The sequence below is a fragment of the Diplotaxodon limnothrissa genome, linkage group LG3, assembly GCF_057381915.1.
Source record: "Diplotaxodon limnothrissa isolate DT_005_m linkage group LG3, D_limnothrissa_male_GT1.1, whole genome shotgun sequence".
NCBI lineage: Eukaryota > Metazoa > Chordata > Actinopteri > Cichliformes > Cichlidae > Diplotaxodon > Diplotaxodon limnothrissa.
This window is the reverse complement of record NC_140598.1, coordinates 58,631,676-58,657,660: the sequence shown is the minus strand read 5'-3', so window position 1 is coordinate 58,657,660 and position 25,985 is coordinate 58,631,676. Positions and strand designations below refer to the sequence as shown.

At 41.2% G+C, this 25,985-nt stretch overlaps 1 protein-coding gene across 1 annotated transcript in view; it reads left to right on the top strand.

Annotated features, from left to right (window-relative positions):
- The window catches only part of LOC146636677 (ADAMTS-like protein 1), a 107,437-nt gene that overhangs the window by 49,243 nt on the left and 32,209 nt on the right, over window positions 1-25,985 (top strand). Inside the window, exon 3 of the mRNA XM_085349648.1 lies at window positions 24,938-25,065. Coding sequence (XP_085205774.1) covers window positions 24,938-25,065 — 128 coding nt within the window. The remainder of the gene's footprint in view (window positions 1-24,937; window positions 25,066-25,985) is intronic.

Sequence of the window (25,985 nt, the reverse complement as noted above, 5' to 3'; positions counted from 1 at the left end):
CCTAAGGTGATATTAATAGTGATTTATAAATGATCGTGTGATCCATCTTCCTTGTGAGCTTGTTTAATACAACTTAAATTACACCAGGTCAATCTCAATCGAGTGCAGCAATAGTTTTAACAAAAGTGGCCTGGATTTGCTCAGGCATTTTTCAGCTTTTGTAGTATCGTCTTTCACCTTATGGTTAAGTTGCTTTAAATAACAAAGCCTTTGTTTCCAAAATGTAATTTAAATGCAGTTTTTCTGCAGGGCAAAAAGCCCTGATGCTTGTCTCTACACAAGTTACATACTCATGAGAGATTTTATGCTTCTCAACTTGACTTCTTTGGCTGGATGACTTAAAGCGTAATGGACATCGGGTTTGGTCCTAAACTCGGTGGTCTCCCTCTGGTTCATGCTGAGAACCAATAACTGCGAACTGGTGTAAGTACCATAAGTACCGTAAGTCTAAACATGGGAAAATCAGGACCATCCAGTATATGCGTGTAGACCTTCAAACACATTCAGGCGCTCACAGAGTTTTTGCTCTCAGGGAGCGCTGGGAGAGAATGTAATCTGTTCACAAACCACAAAATTGAAAAATGACCCTGACATTCTTCCAAGCTGAAAAGTGAACAATGCTTGCAACACAAGAAGGCATAGTTTAAACCAAACCTTTATACAGCACAGAGGTAAGCCTTTAACGTCAAATGAACACGGTTTAAGGATCTCTTTAGGTTGCGTTTCTCTCCCCTTCAGATGCTCTCACACTTGCACACACCTTAAATACAGTGGGGCAAAAAAGTATTTAGTCAGCCACCGATTGTGCAAGTTCCCCCACTTAAAATGATGACAGAGGTCAGTAATTTGCACCAGAGGTACACTTCAACTGTGAGAGACAGAATGTGAAAAAAAAATCCATGAATCCACATGGTAGGATTTGTAAAGAATTTATTCGTAAATTAGGGTGGAAAATAAGTATTTGGTCACCTCAAACAAGGAAAATCTCTGGCTCTCACAGACCTGTAACGTCTTCTGTAAGAAGCTTTTCTGTCCCCCACTCGTTACCTGTATGAATGGCACCTGTTTGAACTCATCATCTGTATAAAAGACACCTGTCCACATCCTCACACAGTCAGACTCCAAACTCCGCCATGGCCAAGACCAAAGAGCTTTCGAAGGACACCAGGAAAAGTATTGTAGACCTGCACCAGACTGGGAAGAGTGAATCTACAATAGGCAAGCAGCTTGGTGTGAAAAAAATCAACTGTGGGAGCAATCATCAGAAAATGGAAGACATACAAGACCACTGATAATCTCCCTCGATCTGGGGCTCCACGCAAGATCTCATCCCGTGGGGTCAAAATGATCATGAGAACGGTGAGCAAAGATCCCAGAACCACACGGGGGGACCTGGTGAATGACCTGCAGAGAGCTGGGACCAAAGTAACAAAGGTCACCATCAGTAACACACTACAACGGCAGGGAATCAAATCCCGCAGTGCCAGACGTGTTCCGCTGCTGAAGCCAGTGCATGTCCAGGCCCGTCTGAAGTTTGCCAGAGAGCACATGGATGATACAGCAGAGGATTGGGAGAATGTCATGTGGTCAGATGAAACCAAAGTAGAACTTTTTGGTATAAACTCAACTCGTCGTGTTTGGAGGAAGAAGAATACTGAGTTGCATCCCAAGAACACCATACCTACTGTGAAGCATGGGGGTGGAAACATCATGCTATGGGGCTGTTTTCCTGCCAAGGGGACAGGACGACTGATCCGTGTTAAGGACAGAATGAATGGGGCCATGTATCGTGAGATTTTGAGCCAAAACCTCCTTCCATCAGTGAGAACTTTGAAGATGAAACGAGGCTGGGTCTTCCAATATGACAATGATCCAAAACACACCGCCCGGGCAACAAAGGAGTGGCTCCGTAAGAAGCATTTGAAAGTCCTGGAGTGGCCTAGCCAGTCTCCAGACCTCAACCCCATAGAAAATCTGTGGCGGGAGTTGAAAGTCCGTGTTGCTCGGCGACAGCCCCAAAACATCACTGCTCTCGAGAAGATCTGCATGGAGGAATGGGCCAAAATACCAGCTACTGTGTGTGCAAACCTGGTAAAGACCTATAGTAAACGTTTGACCTCTGTTATTGCCAACAAAGGTTATGTTACAAAGTATTGAGTTGTATTTTTGTTATTGACCAAATACTTATTTTCCACCCTGATTTACGAATAAATTCTTTACAAATCCTACCATGTGGATTCATGGATTTTTTTTTCACATTCTGTCTCTCACAGTTGAAGTGTACCTCTGGTGCAAATTACTGACCTCTGTCATCATTTTAGGTGGGGGAACTTGCACAATCGGTGGCTGACTAAATACTTTTTTGCCCCACTGTATGAGTCATGCAGAAAAAGGGCTCTAGCTGGCACATCACTATACATGCATGGCAGATTCAAGGCACTGCTATGCAGAAACTGCCTCGCTCAGGTCCCAGGAGGACCAATTAAGCTATATTTGTACCTCTGATATCTTATTTATCTTCCCATTGCACGGGCCAGATGACAGTTAGAGATATCTGTTCCAACTTGTGTAGCTGTCCTCTCGTCATCTTTATTTTTTCCAGTTCTCTGGTTAGGCCTCTTTTTAAGAGAGACCTCATCAAAACAAATGAGACTAGGACAAATGACTGTTAAGATACTGAAAAAGTACAGGATCGTGCCAGTTTTCACTCTGGGGGAGGACTGGGGGATATCTGGCTGATGTGTGGATGGCAGTGGATGGTTGATGGGGTCCTTTAATCACACAGATTTTCCTGCACGTAAAAGTACAATCGGTCCCATATTTAGCTTCTACTTATTTCTCTAAACATCATCTTCCACCTCTGTTTTTTCTCAGTGTGATTAAGTGCATCAGTTTACCAACAGCATGAGCGGACCTGAACAATAGGGTATCGCGGGCATGTGCTAGTAATATGTGCAATAAACAGCGGAGTGCAATAAAGTGTCACAGTGTGTGTCGTGCGATGTGAGAGAGCAGGGTTGAAATAAAACGCTGACAGATGATTCTCTGCGAGACAGATGTGTGCCGCTGTCGAGAGTTATTGCCCGTGGTATGAAAGATTTCCTGTATCTGTCCTTGTGGCAGCGGACCTCCTTCTCTAACACACTGATTCAGCTACAGGGACTCTTTCATACCGCATGCAATAACTCTCTTCAGCGTGTCCAGGAAGAGGTGCAGAGGGCGGTGAGCGTGATGAATAGGCAAGTTTGTTCGGTGACCTTCTCTCCGCTACAGCTTCAAAAGTGTCCAGTTTGCAGCCAATCACAGAGCCAGCCATCCTGCTCGGGTTATCCCGTCTGTTGGTGTCTCCAGCTCCGATGCTACCTTCCCAGCAGACCCCAGTAAAGTGCGCTGCACTCACAACAAGTGAGTGATAGGAAAACTTCATTTTGTTGAACATGTTCCTTAGGAAATGGAGCCTGCTGATCCCCTTCTTGTATACATCCTCTGTGTCGGCTTTCCTGTTCAGCCTGTTGTACATGTGGACGCCCATGGTTCATGAACATCCTGTTCCAGGACAGACACGGGTTATATAGCATCTGAGTCTTAAGCACTTAAATTGGAGGCAACTGGACTTCTTTTCACATTCAGAAGCAGATGATTTCTCCCAGATCATTTCACAATAAACAGTAAGATTGTAAGTTAGATTAATTTTTAAAAGGACACAATTTTCAGTGTGTGTATGTGTTGTTGTTCACCTTAAAGAACCAGTAAAATTTCGGGCATTGGCTAAAGCTCTTTTTCACCAGACATTATAGAAATGACAGGAATTTGAGATGCCTTTGGAAGTAGAAATAAAACAACACAGACACACAAATATATAAAAATACCCATATCTAGAATATAATAGAACAGCCCTTTATTGTGATTGTACTGTACATGTACAACGAGATTGTGGACAATGAAAGTGACAATGATAATGTACCTCTTGTACTGAGCAGCATCTGGTGCTCGAGGCAAATTGTAGCCTTCCCACAACAGACGTGGAGATTTCCTGGATTCCTTTCACCCCCCTTTTTTCTTCCTTTCTAAATCCCGAACCAAATCTTAGTGAAAGGTGACCCAGTGGAGTATTGAAGCTTCCAGATTTATGACCCCACAGTGAACGATGAAGGTCTTGTGATGAAAACATTGCCTGGAGGCCTCAGGCTGAGAGCCAGGGTGCTAGTTGACTAAAGACAACCGTTTGGTTTGGTGTTACATTGTCCCCCAATGAAACGTCTGCATTGTCTTGTTACACGTGTGTCTGAGGGGGGAAGGAAAAGTCAGTCTGTGATTTATGAGATTAATCTTCTTGTTGCTGCAGAGCCAAATGTGAAAATCTGCAGAACAATATAAAGCCATCAGTCATTTGATCACTGATGAAATCATTAATATTGCACGGAGAGCAAGCAAGAGCTCATCTCCGCTCACCTAGGAGTGAAAAGAAAATCTTGAACCAGAATTAAAGAACAAGGGGAAGCATCCTCTTTCCTCTCGACCCCTGCAGCATTCAGCACTTTTATTTCCTCCATGTTAAAAACGTGCTCTGTGCTGTTCGGTTATGATTTGTGGCGCCTTCGGTTTTACAGGCCGAACCACAAACAAACGAGCGTATTTCTCACAAGCAGCTTTTCTGAATGACCTCACTGGGATAATGATAGGGTTGAAGCGCAGTGGATGAGCTTCTCCTCCGCTCCGTCGGTGCGATGCTATAGATGATGGAGGGATGGGAAGCGGAGGGGGACGAGGGCGAGGTTTTAAGGCGCTGGCTCTGTTTCGCCCACAATTGCACGGCGGCACGTCAGCACGTGGCAAAAGACACCAAGCAGACCGAGCCGCACCAGATGAGCTGAGGCTGCAGCTCCCGTCTGGCACGCAAACTCGGGCCCCACTAACTGGCTCTCGGATCGTTTTTGTGTGTCCTCGCCGCCTGTCTGCAAGAATCTGATGACGGCAGCAAAGTGTGGGAAAAGTGTTTGTAATGTTTACAGTTGCTGCTAATGATTTAAAACGTGTAAATACGTGTGTGATGTACGAGCGTGTTTGCTCTATGGGAGGGAGGGAAGATTTACTTTAACACCCTCTCATTTTGTGTCTGTTGCCAGAAGCTGGGGGTTTATGTAAACCTCTGCCACAGTTGAGAGGGCTCAGACCACCCCAGACATGCAGACATGTCTCATCAGTGTGCGTCATGGATCACCCGTGGACTCTTTGTATGTATGTGCACACGTGTGGGAGGGAGCTGCTAATTAAAAGTGATATTCGGAGCTCAACGGACTGTGTGCTGTTCTCTAGATGTTTTCTATTAATGGATGTAGTCTTTTATTATTTTGTTCTTTCACATTGCACAAAGTTTCTTTTAAAACCTGTCGAGGAGTTTTGATGATGAGCTTAAAAACTTGCAGTTTTGTCTCTGAGACACAAGATGCTGCTCTTGAGCTATGACGGCTACAACATCGATCACGTCAGAGGCTGAAAAGTCAGTACAGCGATAAAGTTGGCTGTGAAATAAAAGTAGAAAATAACATCAGAGCAGAGTTTTCTCTGTATGTCTGACTTAAATGCCACTCTAGAAATTCTATACTTTGGATATACAAATAAAATGTCCCTGCGTGTTAAAGGATTGTTATTCTTTCACCACTGTTTTTGTCCTTATCATGAATTATAAACTTATTACAAATACTTATTAGGTTTTTAATTATAGGACAGTTATCTTAGTGGTAGAAAAAGACTGGAAGGTAAAAACAACTGTTTTTGTGAGCAGGTCCATCCATTCGCTTCCGCTCATCCTTTTCAGGGTCGCGGGGGCGCTGGAGCCTATCCCAGGTGTCATAGGGCGAGAGGCAGGTTACACCCTAGAAAGATCGCCAGTCTGTTGCAGGGCTAATACACAGAGACAGATAATCATTCGCACTCACACCTATGGGCAATTTAGATTAATCAATTAACCTACCCTCACAAACTGCATGTCTTTGCATGGTGAGAGGAAGACGAGTACCCGGAGGGAACCCATGCAAACACGGGGAGAACATGCAAACTCATGCAACAAAGAAGATGTACGTCCTCTTTCAATTCTAAGGATTTATGTATCAGGACATTGTTAAAAAAAAGTTTGAATCTCAGATAAACAGCAACATTTTGTTTGAGTTTTTAACAAAAACTCCAAAATGTAAAATCAAATGTGTGAAAAATAGCTTATAGAACCACCTTTAGTAATAATTGTTTTCTGTCACAGTTGCAGGGGAATCTTGGCCCACTCATCTTTGCAACATTGAGGCTTGTGGTCATTCATTTATGCACAGCTCTCTCGAGATCCCAGCGCAGTATTTCACCCAGGCTGAGGTCTGGACTTTGACTGGGCCATTGCAACACCTTAATTTGTTTGTTTTTTTCAGTCATTCTGTTGTAGACTTGCTGCTGTGATTGTGATCATTTCCCTGTTGGAGCCAAGCTTTAGCTGTCAGACAGATGGCCTCGCAGTACTTTGGTATAATCTTTTTGCAGTTTCTCTAAGCATTGCATCGTCTGATCTTGGAGGAAATTTCCTGGAAATTCCACTATCGGGAATGTTCACAATGGTCTTGAATGTTTTCAAGTTGTCAGTAATCTCTCTCACTGTCTAATTTTTTAAAATAGCCTCATGGCCTTTCCCACATTGATGGGCAGAAACAATTACTGCTCATTACTTCATGGCACTGTGTTAACACACATCCATAGACTGCACTACTTAGAATAAGAATTTCATGCAATTATATCAGAAACCATGCTGTAATTCATGCATAGCCCAAAGATGATCTAGTATGCAGGCTGCAGTAAAGGTAAAGCAAAGGAAAATCTTTCATCTCTCCTCTGGTGCTGTTCACTGTTACTGCCAGAGGTGCTACCTATAACCAACTTCAGTAGTTAGGAGTTCACTACAGTAGCATACTTAGACAGCTGTGAGCCTAAAGGCTTCTTAAAAACATGGTATAAGGGTTTTTATGGGATAGCAGGATGGCATATGGGTGAACTGATTTATTGCAGCTATTTTTCTGCGATAACTCTTCCATCATGCACCCAAATGTTTACTCCCCATCTCTTGGGCAAGCTTCGACTTGACGCTAACCTTAAAGGAAGATACACAAAGTTTCTTCTCATTAGTGTGCGGTTTCTGGCTTTGTTGTGTAAGCTGTGCGAGAGAAACTTGATTTAATATCCAGTAATATAAAGAAACATAGCCTAAGGTGGATGTTTTGCCACATAAACTGTCTTTTGTCAAATTGCGTTGCATGAAATGAATTATTGCTTGCAAAGCAAACACTAACGGCGCGCACACATACATGTAGACGCTCATTTTCTCATCTCTTTCACATTTTTTCCCCTTATTCTCCTTCACGCTCACTCTTGCATACACAAGCACGTTACCCGCAATACCCTCAAATACAGAGATGCAGGCTTCCAAGGCTAGCAGCAACCTATTATTAAACATGTAACTCCATATCAGAGATAATTTGACGTTTCCTTGTGCAATCATTACTCCCAGTTTTCAAGACCTGGAAAACATTTTCACCTCTTTTTTATATACTGTGTATGATCGTCATGTAATCTAATTGCACTGTAGTTGATTGGTTTATTTGATTTAACATTTTTACTACTGGAGGGTGGCAGATACAAGCTGTGTCTCGAATCATCGAATGGACTTCCAACCTTTTTGACCATTTTGAGTACTTTAATAGTGGACTTAAAATGGTCAAAAAGTTGAACTTGCATTGCTGTGCAGTTTTAAGGCAGTAGGAGAATACATTGTTAACACTTTTAATGGTCTCAATGCTAGTGCTGTACGATATTAGATAAAGTTTTGTATTGCTCTGATATCAAGTAAATAAAAGGCAGCTTATGTAGGGTGTGCCATAACTTATGAGATATAGAGGTAATGTAGATAGACAGGAAAGCAGGGAGAGAGCGAGGAAGAGCCACAGGTCAGACTCAAACCCAGGCCTACCTACTCTCTTGTATGCTATACAGCACACGGTCGCCTGCTAACCCACTGAGCTAAACCAGTGCCAAACTTTGAATGCGTTTTACTGGCCACTAGGGCTGCTCGATTATGGCAAAAATGATAATCACGATTATTTTCACTGAAATTGAGATCGCGATTATTTGACGATATTTATTTAACCCTTTAAGACCTACTATAGAACCAAGTCCGCCAGAGCTTATATTATTTTTTTTACATGTTGTAGTGCCATTTGTGGGAGCATTTCAAGTTGCTAAATAACTGTTATAGCCCATATTTTAATAATATGTATGCATTAAGTCCATAGTAACTACATTAATTGCAAAAAAGTGCAATAAACTACAAAAAAATTTATATCGTTTTTGTTTTGTTTTTTTACATATATTTCTACTTGGAGAAATTTAAGAGGCTTATCCCTCAAAACTTTAAATACAAAAAAGTTGCAAAAAATAGTTTACAACAACAGGAAATTTAGTTTGAGTGTCTTCATAGTTTTATTTTGGAGATACACCAATTTTTATATACTGCAGGAAAAACAAAAAAAAACAATCCTATGATGCAAATTTGCAAAGAAAACAGCAGGTGCATCAAAATAAACTATTTCCAGCAGTGCAATTTGAGTTCTAAGCATCCCAGAAACTATTCAGAAAAGTCAAACATGACCAGTATAGGCTTTTAAGGCCTACAAGTAAAAAACTACATTTCCGCGAAAATGACGTCACTTCCGGTTTCGGGCAGGAAATACGCGGTTCGGGTTCTACAGGGATTTAAAAATAGTTACACAAAACGGAGCATGCTGCTCTGACCGGATTTAAAGGGTTAACAATGACTTTAGAAAATAATATAAAATAGTGTGCAACACCACTGAAGTTTTTTTTTTTTACCTCTCTTTTCAACCAACAGCAGTCACTCTCCTCTCCAAATAACTTCTGCTTAGCTTTCCGAGCTTCCCTCGGGTCCTCTTAATCAGCGGTCTCCAACCTTTTTTGCGCCACGGACCGGTTTATGCCCGACAATATTTTCACGGACCGGCCTTTAAGGTGTCGCGGATAAATGAGGGAGGGGCTAATAATCGGCTCTGTCATTTTTAATGATCGTTGAAAGCCCAGATCGTAATCGTGATTAAAATTCGATTAATTGAGCAGCCCTACTGGCCACTAAATCACTTTTAATTTTCACAATAATTCATTAACACAACAAAATCCACCTTTCGGCCTCTTATGTATTTAGAGGTTTTTTTGAGACCTGGAATGTTTATGTGCCTGTCTGTAAGACCCTTTCGATCACTGTCTGTTATTTCAATGTGCTTTAGGCTATAAATAAAATAGATGTGACAGTTAACATAGAAGGTTCAGAAATGTCAGAAAGTGTTAAATCAACGATTTTTTTCATTTCCAGAAGAGTAATTCATTTAACACAATTCAATAAGGCAACATACATTCAGTATGTTGGCTTATTGAATCAGCTACAGAGTAACATTTCAGTGCGATATATGAACTCGTTTTAAGACACTGCATCTTGGATCTGGAGAATTTTCACTTGTTCCATCGGCAGATTTTTTTACTTAGTACACTCGTTTGAAATAAGCTGTAGGTTATGGCATCTTATTTTAAGTGTGATGAGATATTTTTGACTAGAAATTAGACAAATATACTAGTTTTTACAGTGTAGAAACACATTATTGATGCTATTACACTAGTGTCAGTCCGATACCACTAACTGTGTTGGTATGGATACTACCAACGTTTAGACTCATCTGGCCACCACCTCTAGTTAGCTGCTGCTGTTTAGTGTTTGTGCAGGTTAAATTGTAGTCTTCACTTTGAAAGGTGTACAGTTACATGTAGGAGAGGCAGTGAGTTGGAAATATCCATGAAATGCAAAAACTAGTGTATTGTAAAATTGTAAATGTAATCTGGAAAGATCATAACTTGTGGTGACAACACCAGCCTATCAGAATTTACATAATACAAGTATAGGGTGCATATAGTGTAGCACATGAAACAGTAGTAGATAGTTAGTAGTATTTAATAGTTGTTTTAGCCGACTTGGTAAGAAACTCTCTAGTTCCATGATTTGCACTGATGTGCCTTGAGACAAGTCCAGATGTGCCATGGGATTTTGCAACAACAACACATAATTATTGCAGTGTACAGCTGCACATAATGTAAATTTAGCAGTTGGATTGTACATTTTCTGTAATTTCTTTGTAAAAATTCATTTTAAAAGACGCTCATTAACAGCTAATCTACCTAAACAAAAGAGAAAATGTAACACTAAAGCTACTTGTCTTTTGGCTAGGGGTAGAAAGTTTGCTACTAGATAACATAATGCTTAAGAGGTATGATCTGTAAGCTTAAGTTTTAAAGGCTGAGGCAGCTATACTGTTAGTCTCTTTGGGAAGACAGCTTCTTCATGTGATACTAATAAAAGTGGCTTGCCTTTAAGTAGTAGATTGATAACACTGGCCTGTATAAGGCACGCCACCAGTAAAATGATACGAGTACTGTCACTGTGGGTAGACAGGCTGAGCTGAAATGCAGTGCAGTGTACTTTATGTAAGAGGGATGGAAAGAGAAGACTAGATGGAGTGAGAGTCTGTAAAGCAGTGAGGCTACAAGAGAAAAAATAAAAATGGGATGGAAGTGTTCAAATCTTGGTTGACTCATGTTTCCTTTTTCTTTAGTAGGATGTCTTTAACTTTGTCTTTCCTGTTCATATTTTAACAGGCTGAAGTCAGCTTAATGAAAGACTCCGTTTTGGATAGATTCATCTCACTTCAAAAATCTAACTGAGCAATATCAGAGAGAAACAGCCACAATGCCTTTTTTTGCGTTACTGTTGCGTCCTCTGTGTTTCTCGGGCAATTGCACAGGCATATGGGTGAGGAACGCTTGAAAGCAGATCTGTGGCAGGCTGATGGATAGTTTCCTCTTTGTGAATGTGGGCGCTACAAGACAAAGCCCAGTTGATGTTTTAAAGTTTGACTGCTTGAAAGAGCTGTCAGCACTCCCGGCACCATGACAAGTTCTAGAGAGAGGAGTATATTACATAAGAGATGTCACACTGTCTATGTGGATAATATGATTCTGAGCTTGTAAAATGAGCACAAGTGTTTAAAAATAAGGAATTCTCATGGAAGTTATATCTCAGGTGTTTTTTGGACATGTAAAAATGTATGTCTGTGATACAGTAACTACAGATAAAGCTAATATACTTAAACAACCACTAAAAAGAAATATTGAAAATGTGCTTTATTTTATTTGTTCATTTTTTGTTCTCAGACTGTTTATTAAAACCAGGTTTTCAGCTGGAAGAAGAAGTTATAGACAATGAGCTATAGGTGCATCTATTAAAAACCTTTAATAAGTAAAAACCCTGGTGACCTTGACCTCAAGGTCAGACGTGAGCTTTTCAAGGTCACCTTGACTTATTAGTCCACAATTACCTAGAAACTATTCTTTTGATTGTTGGGGTTTCTCTCTGTTGTCATACATTTTTTACCTTACAATAGTAACTGCATTGAAGCAACTGTTGCTGTGATTTGTTGCTATATAGATAAAATAGAATTTGAATTTAAACTGGAAAAAAATCTATATACTATCCTGCAATTTGCATTTGTTTTTGCTGCACTACAAACTCCTTAAAGTAGGTTTACAGAACAAAGAAAACAAAATTAATATATAAAACACGCAAATACAGTAAAGAAGGCTTTTAGTGATTACTTTATGTACCTGTATCCTCACTGAGATTTAACTAGAAATCTTTTTTCTTGGTGTGTTTTTAGCATTCGGTTGATTTCTTCATAGCTTTGCAGCTATAAAAATCCACAGGCTCTGAACTCACTTCTAAGCATCATCAAACAAACTTGAAGTCATCTTATCTGAGCCCATATTTAAGATAAAAATGTGAAGATTGCACTATCAGCCTTCAGAGCAACATAAATTCCGTGTTATCACCTTCCCATAACTCCGTCATACAGGCAGCGATATGAAAACCTTCACAGCTTCACACACAGTAGAAAGGAAAGTGCGGTTGAATAGCTTTTCTCAGATTTGAAACTGGCTAGGACACATTTAAACAAAAACCGACGCCAACAGCCTTCATCAGAGAGTGACCAATTGCTTGAGAACTGTTTTGATGAAAACCTAATTGTGTGAATATAAAATATTCAGTGAATCTCCAACTCCAGTTGTGCAACACAGTGTGCTCGAGGTGTCGTCCATTTTTTTCCTACTTTAATCGTTTCCATATTTATAGGTCAGACACAGGTCAGAACAAGGAACTGAAGAGCGCATGCCCCTTCGCTTTCCGTGTAATTGCATCATTATTTAACGGAGCGAAAAACGTCAGATTTCAGAGGATGCTCCAAAGGTTTAAGCCTCCTTTGACCACCTTTATCGTATTATTATCACTTTCTCTGATCGTCCTAGAGCCAAAGACAACATGCAATACATCTCAGAAAATGGAAAACATATGTTACTGCTGTGACTTAATTTTAGGGTTAAAAACTGAAACCTGAGCTGTGCGAAGAGTATATAGCACATCAGAGACATACTTTGTGATTTGAAAAGCTTCAGCTTGCTTTGAGTTTAAAAACTCCACACTCACACTTCATGAATAATAAGTTGCTGAGACAAACCAGGGGTCTTTTTATCTGGGGTTGCTCCTTGCTGTCAGTGCTCAGAAAACGGTTGGTCAACTGTTTTGTCTCGTTTTGCAGTTTTAACTAGGAAGCCTGTTCCATGTCTGCGCTTCGGTGGATTGCTCTCTATTGACTCTCATGGTGTCAGTAATTAGTCAGTGTTTGTTCTGTGTCCTTTTCTACTGAGATTAGCTATTCGTGGGGTAGGAGTAGGGTCGTATAGGTTTACTGTTTGATGTGTGCTTTTAGAAACTGATATGGACCCTGACATGATCATGCATGTCATATTTACAGTTTTGCATTCCACAAGGAGGCTATTACAGCCAAAAAACTTGGATTTCACAGTTTTTATTACTTGAAATGACTCCTGCAAACAGCTGCAATATATTTTTATTATAATGTAAGTTTTCCCAGACAGCCTTTTAAGCAATACAAGAAAACCGGTTCTTACTTTTGAATCCACTCTGGACATTCTTTCAAATGTCTCGCAGTGGTATATAAAAAAACTTGTGTTACTGACTCTGATGGATAATAAGGGTCAGCTCTGTCTTTCTAAGGTTAGTTTGTTTTAAAAATTGCTTGTATATTAATATTTAATAGAACAAATGAGCTCACAGCAGCTCCACCAGCTTTTCTCCTGCTAATCGAACTGACCGTAACACCAAAACTGTACACTTCATAGGGGTTTTTTTTGCATAAATTGGAAAATATGCTTTTCTTATATTTAAAAAACATGGATGCCTGTCATCTTGTCTGTGCTAGAATAGAATAGAGATTGCATTGCTGTGCGGTCACAACCTCATTCCAGCTGTCAACACACCTGAATCAAATGATTAGGTCATTACCAGGCCTCTGGAGAACTTCAAGACATGTTGAGGAGGTAACTTAGCCATTTAAATCTGCTGTGTTGGATCAAGGACACATCTAAAACCTGCAGGACACCGGCCCTCGAGGCCTGGAGTTCGAGACCCCTGATTTAGGGTGACCTGATCCAGCCTTAACTATATGCTTTATCAAAAAGGAAAGTTTTAAGTCTAAACTTAAAAGGAAAGAGGATGTCTGTCTCCTGGATCTAAACTGGGAGCTGTTTCCGGAAAAAATGGATCTGATAGTTTAAGGCTCTGCCTCCCATTCTAGGAGATGCTAAGTTTATCTGTTTGTAGTTGTGAGAAAGGTGGTGCACGGAGGCATTGTTGGCTACTTGCTATGGTCAAAACCAATGTTGGTGTTTAAGAACTGTGAAAACATCAGGATGTAAAATCACAGCATTAAGATGTTGATTCAAAAAGTTCACATGTTGAATCTTTGGTGTCTTCTTATTACAACTAACTGTAGTTGCAAAGAACTTAGTCCAAGCACTTCTCTCCAGCTTTTGTTGTTGCTTTATTACAGACAGCAACCTCTTAGATCATAAATAACTGACTTGTTAGTGACGGGCAGGAACAACTTTTCCACCGTCGTTACTCACGTCATTAGTCCTATCACCTTTAGATATTGATTGGGTGGTGAGAGAGCCGTGACACAGAGAAACGCATTGCCGTTCCAACTGAACTGTTTTCAAGTGAGAGCACTGTGAGCATAGCAGGAAAAAATCTGTGCACTAAGGGTGTTTTTGCAATGCTCAGTGAGCACTGTTAACACTGAACATTGTATTTGTATAGAAAGTAGACACTGCCAGAGCAAAAACAGCTGTCAGTGGACACACACCCTAAATTGACGGGGGTTTTTTAGATTGATTTCAACAAAAGGAAGTATATTTTCAGAAAACATGTGTAAACTGTTCTGAGCAGCAGCTATATTATCCAGATGATACGGCAATATGGTCTCCATTTTGAAACACGGGGGATCAACTTGATGCCGGCTATCCCATAAATAAGCTGCGGTGCTTAGCGTCGGCCCAGATCGGGATGCAGGTCCCACGCTCCCCGTTTCACTCTAGCCCCAGCCTGGTTTAACTCACTCCAGCGGCTTTACGCGGCTAATTTATGCCCATCCCTTCCTTTCGTACCCTCTTTAAAACACCACAGTGGCCGTGGGTGGGTGAAAGAGGGATGTGGAGTGTGTGTGAGGTGGTGGGCTTTGTGTAGTGGGACCCTGATGAACTTAGCCTTTGCATTCACCAGAAAGCTGCTAAAACATATGCGTGCTAATGGGAAAAGCTTGATGGTGAGAGCACATGAACACAGCTTCAGGAAGTAGTAAATGTCACTGCTGATTCTTAATTACGTGCTCGAGTCCTCTCAGCGCTGTGGCCTGCATGTGGAGTTTTTAGAGGCTTTCTCAGGTGGGATCAGAATGTGGCTTATTCAATATGTCACCATAAACAGCACAGTAAATTGTTAGAAAATATTGTGAGCTGAGCACAGTGGTGGTTGGTTTTAGAGCAAAGAAAGTGCGTCTTTGCTTATTGTACCCTTATATCAAGACATACTTTTTTTTATGATCCAATTCTTGATTGATTTAAGTATTAAACTGACGCGCTTTTGTCTTGTCTTCCTCTCTTTACACCAAACTGGTCACGGCAGATGGCCCCGCCCCTCCCTGAGCCTGGTTCTGCCGGAGGTTTCTTCCTGTTAAAAGGGAGTTTTTCCTTCCCACTGTCGCCATGTGTTTGCTTACAAAGGGTCGCCTGATTGTTGGGCTTTTCTCTGTTTTCATGTAGTCTTTACCTCACAACATAAACGGCTTAAGCTGACTTTTATATGCTATTTAAATGGCATTGAAATGAATTTAACTGAATTTAATTTATATACGTCATTGTTGACATGTGACCATTTAATTTATAGTTGCCTGATTTCTCGTCCCTGGAGAATAAAGCTAACCCAAAATTCTGTGTTTTGGTGAATTTTATGAAAACTTTCTTTATTGATCTGGCAAATCAAGCAAGTATTTCAATTTGTCCAATGCTAGAGTTTGTAGAATAAAAAAATAAGAGAATTCCCATCATGCTCTCGTTATATCTGTTTTTTTCATTCATTTTATTCATAGTTTTGTCCCTCTTAACCTTGCTGATTATATGGGGGTTTTTTGGACTGATTTAATAGCTAATGTCAAATAAATTCACCGGTAAGCTATTGTAAGCAATCCAATCTCACGGGTTGTTCTGGGGCAATGCAACTCTACAAGACCTGAGCTCTCATGTGCCTGCTATTCTGAAAAACAAATCATTTTTGCTTTCATGCATACTCCAAAAAGCTGTGGCCCCAAAATCGAGACAGAACAAATGTCTTCCTCTGCAGAGCTGCGGGGAGTTCACCGAGAAGATGTACTCTAAGCCAGAAGAGATTGGCCCATCGGAGGACGAGCTGGCGTTCGTCTTTCCCTCGAGCGCATTATTTATCCCGTGCCTTTGCATGCATCCTCCCACCTGAGCCATGATACAGTAATCTCAATAGGTGTGTTTATGGCTCTGTAAATCTATCATCTTCACATTACCACCAAACACTGAAACCAGCTCGCTCGCAAGGCTCAACGATCCAGCTGACCGCTCCTCTGGATGGAGTATTAAATAATAATCAATCACGATTAAGGAACGATGAGAGGAAAAGCTTGACTCATGTGGAATGCGTGGATGTGGAAGCAGTGAAAGCTAAAGCTTAGGTGACAATGTTGGAAAAAAAGAGATATTTAGGGAGTAACATGTTTTAGCTGTAACGCTGCTTACTTTCATTTCAGCTCCCATCTGGCTTTAATTGGATTTAGATGATTGTCAGGGAATTACATCTTTATTTTAATCCTCTGGTTTTGGTGGGGTGGGGAAGTGTGGTTGACTTTCAGCTGCAAGTCGTAAAATCCTTGTCCTGGTAAAACATTTTATACCGTGGCTCAGAAAGCTTTTTAAACAATGGCTTTCGTATAAATCATGCCTGGTGCACATACATCGTCTGTGAGGGTGGTGGGAGGCTACCATTTATATCCCGCCTGAACCATTAAAGTCTTCTCGTGGGAGCTGAGGGTTCGGGCTTTCGAGGGGTCCTCGATGTGAGTCTCTCGTTAACTTTAGCTTCGTTTGTCTCTCTTCCTCAGGACGCTGGGACTGTTAAGTAATGTCATCGCATCATAATATTGTAATCTTTTAATTTGACTCTTTCTTCTGCAGCAGAGGAGCGGTATCAGTTAAACATCTGCTGCTTGGAAAGTCAACATAGTGACCCTTTACAAGACCTCAAACACATTCAGCATGAGAGAGCTTTTCTAGTCGTTTCACCAGACAGCGAGTGATGATAGAAGCGGTGTTTTCAAATGTATGGGGTTGGCTCAGTTTCCATCACATTAAAAAGTAAAAACAACAACAAAGTTAACTTTAACATCATTCTATACTAATAATGATGAACAGCTCATTTTGCTGAGCAATACATGCTGTATTGTCAGCTGTTTATCACAGAGACATCATTAGGGGTTCTCAAGTGTTGTGCAACCAGGCGAAACCCTGCTCATAATCCCAACACTGCACACTGAGAGAGAATCGAGTGATTTTATGACAGATGGTGGTGATTTGTCACAATCAAATGAGAGATTCTATCTGCCTAAAGACAACACGGGGATGGGTGGAAGCAGCGGCCATGAAATGGTTTTTTTATTAGCATACAACTGAATGTTGTTCTCATCGCGCCTGTGCAGGTTCTCTCAGGGTCTCTCTACTGGCTTCCTCCCACATTCCAAAAACATGTTAGGATAATAGGTGAGGATGGATGGATGGATGAATGGATGGATGGATGGATGGATGGATGGATGGATGGATGGGCAACTACATTTCCCTCATCTTTACTTTTTTCACTTGTTAATGATATCGTTTGGGGGGGAAAAGAAATATCAACCAGTGTGTCTGTGGTAATTCAAAGCTTAACAACTTCATATAATCTTTAATTGAGGGCTTTAGATTATTTTTAATTAGATTGAAAACATCACATGAACAGTAGTGTTATGGGCATTTTTTTTTTTTAATATAGACACAAAAAGCAGGAATACTGAGAAAAAGATAAGCTTGAGTACAAAGGTGATTAACCTTGCATAAATTACAGGAAAACACAAGCGACAAAGGGCAAAACATTAAAGCGATGGCAGGACCACAAGGAGAACTGGTGAGTCAGCAAGTAAGTGTAAAGTAACAGCTAAAAAAGGAAAACGGAAGATGACAAAAACTAACACAGAATCCAACTGGTGAAAACCAGTGAGGGTCGGGAAGATGATTAGAAGCGATTGAAGGTAAATGAACAGGGACTTTTGGTTGTTGCTGTCAGACAAGCTGGTCTGAGTGTATCAGAAGCTGCTGATCTGCTGGGATTTTCCAACACAGCCGTCGCTTGGATTTACAGAGAAAATGTGAAGTGAGTTCCAGTTCTCTAGATGAAAGATGCCTCATTGATGTCAGAGGTCAGAAGAGAATGGCCCAACTGCCCTGAGGTGATAGAAAGGCAACAGTAACTAATAGCTACTGGTTACAAGCAGAAGAGCGTCTCTAAGCATGGAAGATGTGAAAACTTGAAGCAGAAGGGCTACAGCACCAGGAAACAGCACCAGCCACCACTCCTATCAGCTAAAGATCAAGTATTGATCCATCCTGCTTTCTATGGGCGGTTCTGGCTGGTGGCGTAATGATGTGAGGGATATTTTCTTGATACACTTTGGGACCCTTATTACCAACTGAGCATCATTTACACACCACAGCCTACCTGAATATTGTTAGTAACCATTTCCATCCCTCTATGACCACAGTGTCACCTCCAACTGGTTTCGTGAACATGACAGTGAGTTCAATGTACTCAAATGGCCTCTACAGTCACCACATTTGATTCCAATAGAGCACCTTTGGGATGTGGTAGAGTTGAAGATTCACATCATGGATGTGCAGCTGACAAATCTGCAGCCATTGCATGATGCTGTCATGTCAATATGGACCAAAATCTTTGAGTAATGTTTTCAGCACTTTGTTGAATCGATGACTTCAGTCAGGAAAACTGGGGTGAACTTTAATAGGACTTTTACCATCATGTGAATGCGCTCACTTTAAGTTTTAACTGCAAAATAAAAGGGGATCTAAATTAGCTGTTGGCTTGTTTACAGTCAGTCTTCTTGTTTCTGGCTCTGTGAGATTGTTGTTGTGATTCAACCTTGTTCCCATATGTCAGCAATTACTTTGGGGCAGCCAATGTTATCCTAACCCATTCTTTCATATTAAAGCAGAATCATCTTTTAAGACAGTGGAGCATTTGTCTGTGGACAGTCATTTCCCCTAATCCTCAAAACCTCCTGCATGCTTCTCTTATGCAACCTAATAGCCGAGCCTGCCCTTGTGTAAAATAACAATGCGCTCTATCATTTTTCTCACCTCATCATCTTCATGGATTGTTGTTTAAATTGTCAGGAGACACCTTCGGCAATGTTGTGGTAGAGAGCCGTCTCCAAGCTCGTGTCAATCAAAACCGTTAATTTCCTCCTCGGGTGTTTGGTTTTAAGCTCTAGGCACATCATTGATGCCACGGTTTATTTTCTGTAGTCACACATTGGCAAATGCGAGAAGGATTTCTTCTAAAAGTAAATATCAGAGGGTTATGGATTGAGAATGCATGGGCCGCATCAGCCTGTGAACATGTCAAAGTCCACGTCCTTCCCTGCTGGCACCACAGACTACACCAGTGTGTGCGCGTTAAGATAATTCCCCAATTCATGGAACATGCTCAACCTACCAAATCAAACAAGCTAAGTCCGATTCTGTCAGTGACTTTGGACTTCGAGACAGGTTTGCTTTGTAGAGCTGAAATATAAAAAAGTGTGTATGTGTGCTGCGTTAAGTGTCGAGACGTCTGCTCCGATGTTGTGATTAGGGTGGCTGTCTATTTGCTCTGGAGTGCAGCACATTCCTCTCAGCCTTAATTGATACCAATTATGCGGCTTTTGATTTGGTGTTTGATTGGGAAGAAGATGTGAGGCCTTGATTCGAAGGGCACAGAGTTTTTATTGTGTTTGGAACCTCGGGGTTGGATGCCTGAATGATAGCTTGCTACCTTGTGAGTAACATCAAGGAATGCCAGCGGGTCATTTTGCCTGCGCTATTTTTAATGTTGGGTTTCAGATTTTTGTTTTTTTGCGTCCTGCCATCGCAAAAGGAAGCTGGAAAGCCACTCAGTGTATAAGTATATTCCCCGTGTGCCAAAGGGTTGTCCATCTTACTGGGTGTTTTTTTTTTCTTTAAATAACTACAGGATTTGTCCCTCCAGGGGACACCTGGCTTGTCCCCCACCTCCACGGTGTAAATGTTCTCTAGCTTAAACTGCCAGATGTTATAAAAGGCTCCATTGAAGTAAACCTTTAGCTCATAAAAAAGGGGGTTGTAGGCGGGTGGCTGAAAAGTCTATCCTGATAGCTTCAGTGACCACACTATGTCATCTGATTTAACATAGAGGCTCACACATGTAACTCTTTGGGAAAAATAAAGCGATTTGGAGCCAACGGTGAAGTATGGCAGTGCCAAATGTGTCTCTGTTTTGCTCAGATGTGTAATTGAAGTCACCAGTTCTGCGCAAGCAGGCTGGAAATAAAAGGTTAATTCTAAAGATGTCACAGTATGACCGAGAGTTTCTGACATTTCCAACAGAGTGAGGGAAAACTACAGAGAGGGAAAAAACCCATCCAAAGCTTAAAAGAAAGAGGAAGCAGTGGCATGAGTGAGACGGAAACTTGAGATATTAGGAAAAGAAATGGAAAAGAAGAAAATTGGTTTACAGTTGTCTGTCTGCCATTATTCCTTCTCTCTGACAGTCTGACCCACACACACACACACACGCACACACACAAACATGCAAAGCTGTGAAGCTGCTGCTGGCCCAGCTTCTTGTTTGTACTAACACTGTCATCTGAAGCCCATTTATTGATTGGCTAATGTGCCAGACCTGAGGGCTCATGGTGCTTGGATCAACCCCCCCGCCCTTCCGATTACTTCCTCCAACTTTCATGCAGTGCACGCTCTAAAACGGACACACACGCACACACATTCACCCACGCTCTCCCTGCCCCCTCTCCCTCCCTCCGCTTCCCCAAGATACTCTTGAGAAAGAACAGGAGCAAGTCAGACAGGAGACGGCAGGCAGGGAGGCAGACACAGCACGCAGAGTGACCCACGGAGGAGGCCGTCACGCATCGGACCCAGACACACACACAAAAGTACTCACGAGCAGATCTGGAGGGACTGGGTCTCACACACGCGCACACACACACACACACTTTGAAAAAGGCATGGAACAAGACTTTTCATCCTGCATGCTGTTGATGACAGCTCTTCTACTTCTGGTACTGTGATTTTTACCCTGTTATCTCAATTGCATTTTAAAGTTTTTATTTTGTCTTTGGTTATTAATGTCCTCTAAAAGCATCTATTTGAGTGTTTATGCTTGTATGTGTGTGTATTTTGAAGTAAGCAGTGCACTCTCCACATCCTGGAGTCTTCTCAACAGTAGCTTTGCCAGGTCAGCTACAGCAGTCCTGCAGCATTGTCTTATTATATTATTATGTTTTTTAACCTAAGCCATGAAAAAAGGACTTGTGCATGCGGAGGTCAGCGAGCTGCAGGCTCACTGTTACATTACAGTGCCTTCCTCACAGCATGACCGTGAGTACAGTACTGTGCTGCGCAGTGCTGGCCACATGACAAGGGATTTAGCAGATGTGCAAATATCATGTGTCTTTGCCAACTGCAAAGGCCGTCGTATTGACACAGTCTGCAAAAGAAGGCACCAGAGTCGGGTTTCTTTTTCCCCTTTTTCAGGAGTTTTCCATCTTCGGGGAAAGTGTTTTTAGTCTCAGCTGCTGACAGGTGACTTAAATAGAATCCGTCCATCAGAATAACTCATAACGTGGAGTTAAGTGATCTTTAATCATATGCTCATTTCCGCTTTTTTACCTTGTGGAAAAACAAAGGCCTTGCGGTTGTCACCCTCGTGTATTTGCTCTGTTTTTTTTTTTTCACAGTATGAGCACCAGTGAGCAAATAATAGTTTGTGTTTGCAAAGGTGCTTTTGCAAAGAGTTTTAGGAAGCATTATGAGTCAGTTATGGGTGCATGAACGCTCAAATGAAATAAGAAGCGCGATAGATCATAGCAGAAGCGGTGGGACGTGCAGTGATGGAGGGTTAAGGAAGAGTAGATATCTGAGCCGTTTGATTATTGGCTCCAAATCCCAGCAGGACAGCCGTCCAGCTAGCGGAGCCTTGTCTTCCTCCGCTTTCATTGAGAACAATAGCAGCGCAGCGAGCCAAACAACCTCTTCATCTCCATCCCTTCATCCTTCATCTACTTCCACTCCTCTTTCTTCGCAAGCCTCTCTGCGCCTCGAGCACTCTTGGCTTTGCAACACACAGCCTCAGTCGTAATTGAGTGCAAAATTCACTGATTGCTTTTCAAAGGAGAATTAAGGTGGTGCACTAACCGGCTGCCCAGAGCGCAGCCTGTGTTTATTTACCGGGATCCAAACATTGAAATAGTTGGCCCGTGCAGAAAGTAGCGCCGCTGCCGATATGTTTGGCTGTATGTTCCGCTGGCTGTGTTTAGGTTTTGCCATTCCTCTCTGCTGTTCCTCAGGCGTCATCAGCACTGACAGCCATTTATATCAGTCCCCACGCACTTTTAATAACGTGAACCCGCCATCCCCTCTCAGGACTGTACAGCATGGGTGTTTTTCCTCCCATGACCCAAGGAAAATAATCGGAGCCCTATTATTGCATTGTTACTGTTTTTCTTTGCACGATCCATTCATCTCTGTATTTGAAGTGCACTGCCATGCTGTTCGAGGGAGGAAAAAGGGGGTAAAGAGGTCAGCATGAACTGGCTTTCCCCTAAAAAAACCTTTCTATCTTAAAGCATTCTACTTCAAACGCAAGCCTGGATCTTCATTATGTAGAAGGCAAGATTAAAGACTTCATTGAGCAAGTTGAACATGTAGTTTCTGTACAGTGGATTATGCTACATGGAAATATACATTCATGTGAAAAATCTTTGGTTATTTCTGATGTCATAAATGATGCTCCAGAGTTTGCACTTGTTAAAAACATCTATATTGTAAATGCATCTGTGTATTGTTTTGAATGCCAGCCTCTCTCTACAGTTGGGTGGAATGATCAATATTTAGCTTATGAGGTAGAAGTTCCCTGTCTAGCTCAGGCAAATATTTTTGTGGATGCTGGAAATCTTGTTGATTATACAGCATACCACTATGTAAACTTTAATAACAGCAAGTACATTCCAGTGAAGTATGATCTAACTGACATCATCAAACATTATTCTTGAGTCTTTTGTGAATATGTGGGCTGAAATAAGGTTTTTAAAGACTGGCAAAAAAATTGTTCTATTTACTTTTTATTTTACTTTTGGCGCAATCTGTTCAGTGAGGGAAACAATTTCAGTGTTTTGCCTCTTTTTCAATGTCACATTGATATGGTTTGACTGGTATGTAAGAAAAATAAATACACTGTGCTTAAGATACTAAGACTCATAATAATGCAATGTTGGGCATGATATTAACCTGCAGTTCTCAATAAAGTAGATTTGATGTCCTGATTCAAGTTAGGTCTATTTCTTGAAACAAGATGATACATCTTTTACAAATAACACAGCAGCTTAAAACGTTTATGAAATGCCAAAAAAGCTTGTTTCGTGTGAGATATGACTCAAAACAATATGTTTTCAAGAGTTTTTCACTTAACAAGATATCCAAGATGCACTGTCTAAAAACAAGTTCCTATATCTCACTGAAATGTTACTCTTTAGCTGATTATGGCTTATTTTAAGTGTGATTAGATATTTTGACTTGAAATAAGACAAATATACTTGGTAAGATTTTGAGTTTTTGCAGTGCAGTAGGTGCAAATTCATTTTCTGAACACACCCCACCCCTAATGTTCAGCGGCTTCTGGGTAAATGAGCTTGTTTAGGGCTCACATGCCTAATCTGCAAGAGCTGGAAATTTTAAATCACTGTCAAAAACTCTGTTGGATGTGCAGACACAAACTGCCGCCTCACGGTGTAAAAGTCCCTATTGTGCGACGCTGTCCAGAGCACACAATAGCAGCATTTCTGCAATGTTAGGAAAAGAAGTCTTTCATGGTCCAGCAGCATTATGAAGACTGAGTGGTTTAAAAAAATGATAATTTTTCTCTTGTATTCATCTGCTCCCATTGAACACTCCCAAACCGCCTTGGAAGATTGGCAGGTTACTTTATTGACTGTGTTTGCGCTTCGGTCTACTGAGCCACATTCCTGTTGCCACAGGAGGTGGACGATTTGTCCCAGTGTTGGTTCCAAGTTCCAAGTCTTTTTTTTTTTTTTACTTTTCCAAGTTGTCATCCATTAAACAGGTACAGGACCAGTTTTTTCCTTTACCTCAGTCTCACTGGCAGGTTTTAAGTAGAATACCTTCACTGAGTCCTTGTTCTAGATAGCAAAAACAATCTGTTTCCCTTTTCACCTAATCTGAGCCCGGTATTCAGAAAATGCAGCTCTCTATTGCTTCATTCAGTCAGCTCTGGAAAGGGCATTGAGAAAAGTGAAGCAGAGGAAAACTATCTTGACTTAAACACAACAATAGATATTGCCATATTGCCTGACAGCAGCGGCATTATAAATAAACCTTTCCCTACAAGCACGGCGAGTTAGTCCACTTGGAAAATACCAAAGACTTTATGAGGTAAACAGGAGCTGAGATAGCGAGGATCTTAATTTTTTTTGGCTGTCACCCTACATCCGAGACGCACACTGTCCTTGTAGTTGTAAAATTTAGCTTCTCATAATATTGATTTTGGGTGGCGCAGTAATATTCCCGTCTCCGCTGCCAAATACAGCACAATGCAATTAACAGAGAGAGGCACACGAGTGTGGCCCGAGCCTTAAGCAAGGACTAATATTTCAAACTTTAATGCATGACTCAGACATTTTAAATACGCAAAAGGGCCAGAAGTCAAGAACTCGTGATTACTTCCTCTTACTGCCTCTCTTTTCCTGTCATGTGCACTTTTATTGTAGTTTTTAGGTTTTTTTAAGCTCCTCAATTTAAGGAATGGCTGCAGGAAGCCACAACTCACTTGGCTAAAGAGCTGCTTTCTGTAATGATGGGAGATCTTTGCTAAGTCATAAGGTCAAAGAGTCCAATATAAAGATGACAGTGAGCTTCAGTGATCAGTTTATTTTATCTCAGCTTCTGTAGAGCTGATGAAGGCTGATAACAGCAGACGCCTGTTATCAGAGTGTCCAAAACACTGCATATTAACGTCTCTTCTTCTGGTGTGTAGAGTTCTCGTACGGCCCGATCAGAAGAGGACAGAGACACGCTTTGGGACGCCTGGGGTTCCTGGAGTGAATGCTCTCGTACATGTGGCGGAGGAGCCTCCTACTCCCTCAGACGATGCCTCAGTTCCAAGTAAGACCCAAAAGCCTCACAGAGGTAACCTGTGAGAGAACATACAACAGTGTCGGGAGAGCTGGTCTGGTTCTCTTCATAGAGTAAGATTAACATTTGCAAGGTTAACGTCTCCTGCAACATCAGACTTTTCAGAAGGAGAAGCCGCACACGTAAAAATATTGATGATGGAGTAATAAAGATTAGAGATTGCTCACATTCTTGCAGACATTACTAGAAGTTAACATACTAAACTGCTTTTCCTTATTTCTGTCATTGAGGTAAATATTATAGTTGTGGGTGGTTGTTAAATAATGGGGTCAGTGTATTTACTACTTCATATTAGCCAAAAGTTCAACTTAAGACTCCTCTAGAAGCTCAATTTCAGGTGTTTTTTCCAAATAATGGGTCTTGCTGACATCAGAGAGAGCGGATATCCTAATATGGTCATCTAATTTGTAAGAGGCAGCCAAGCAGCCAAAAACCTCTTAAAGGGAGAGAAGCTAAAAGACAAATGAGGATTATTTTATTTTTACAATCCTTTGGGCAGCATTTACTGATATCAGGTCTAAAAATCTCAGATGCAGAAAAAATTCCAGAAAAAACAATCATTATGAGAAGCAGGGGCATAAAGAGCCTTTTTAAAACAAAAATCAGTGGCCTGATGTAACTGTTGAGTTTATAGCGCAGTCATTAAATGATGACTACATCACAGCAGGAGAGCATTTGCTGTAAATTGAAAGTTAGAACCTCAGTGACCCTCAGAAAAATGGAAACATCCCACCGGCAATTTGTTAGCGTGTGTTCAAACGTGATCTGAGCTAATCCCCTTTTCTAAAGTAGAAAGTCCTGACTGAAGTTGGACGAATTTCCATCAAAATGCAACATCATTGCTTTTAGGTTTAGGCAGGGGTTTTAATAGTGTGAGTAAATCCACTCCA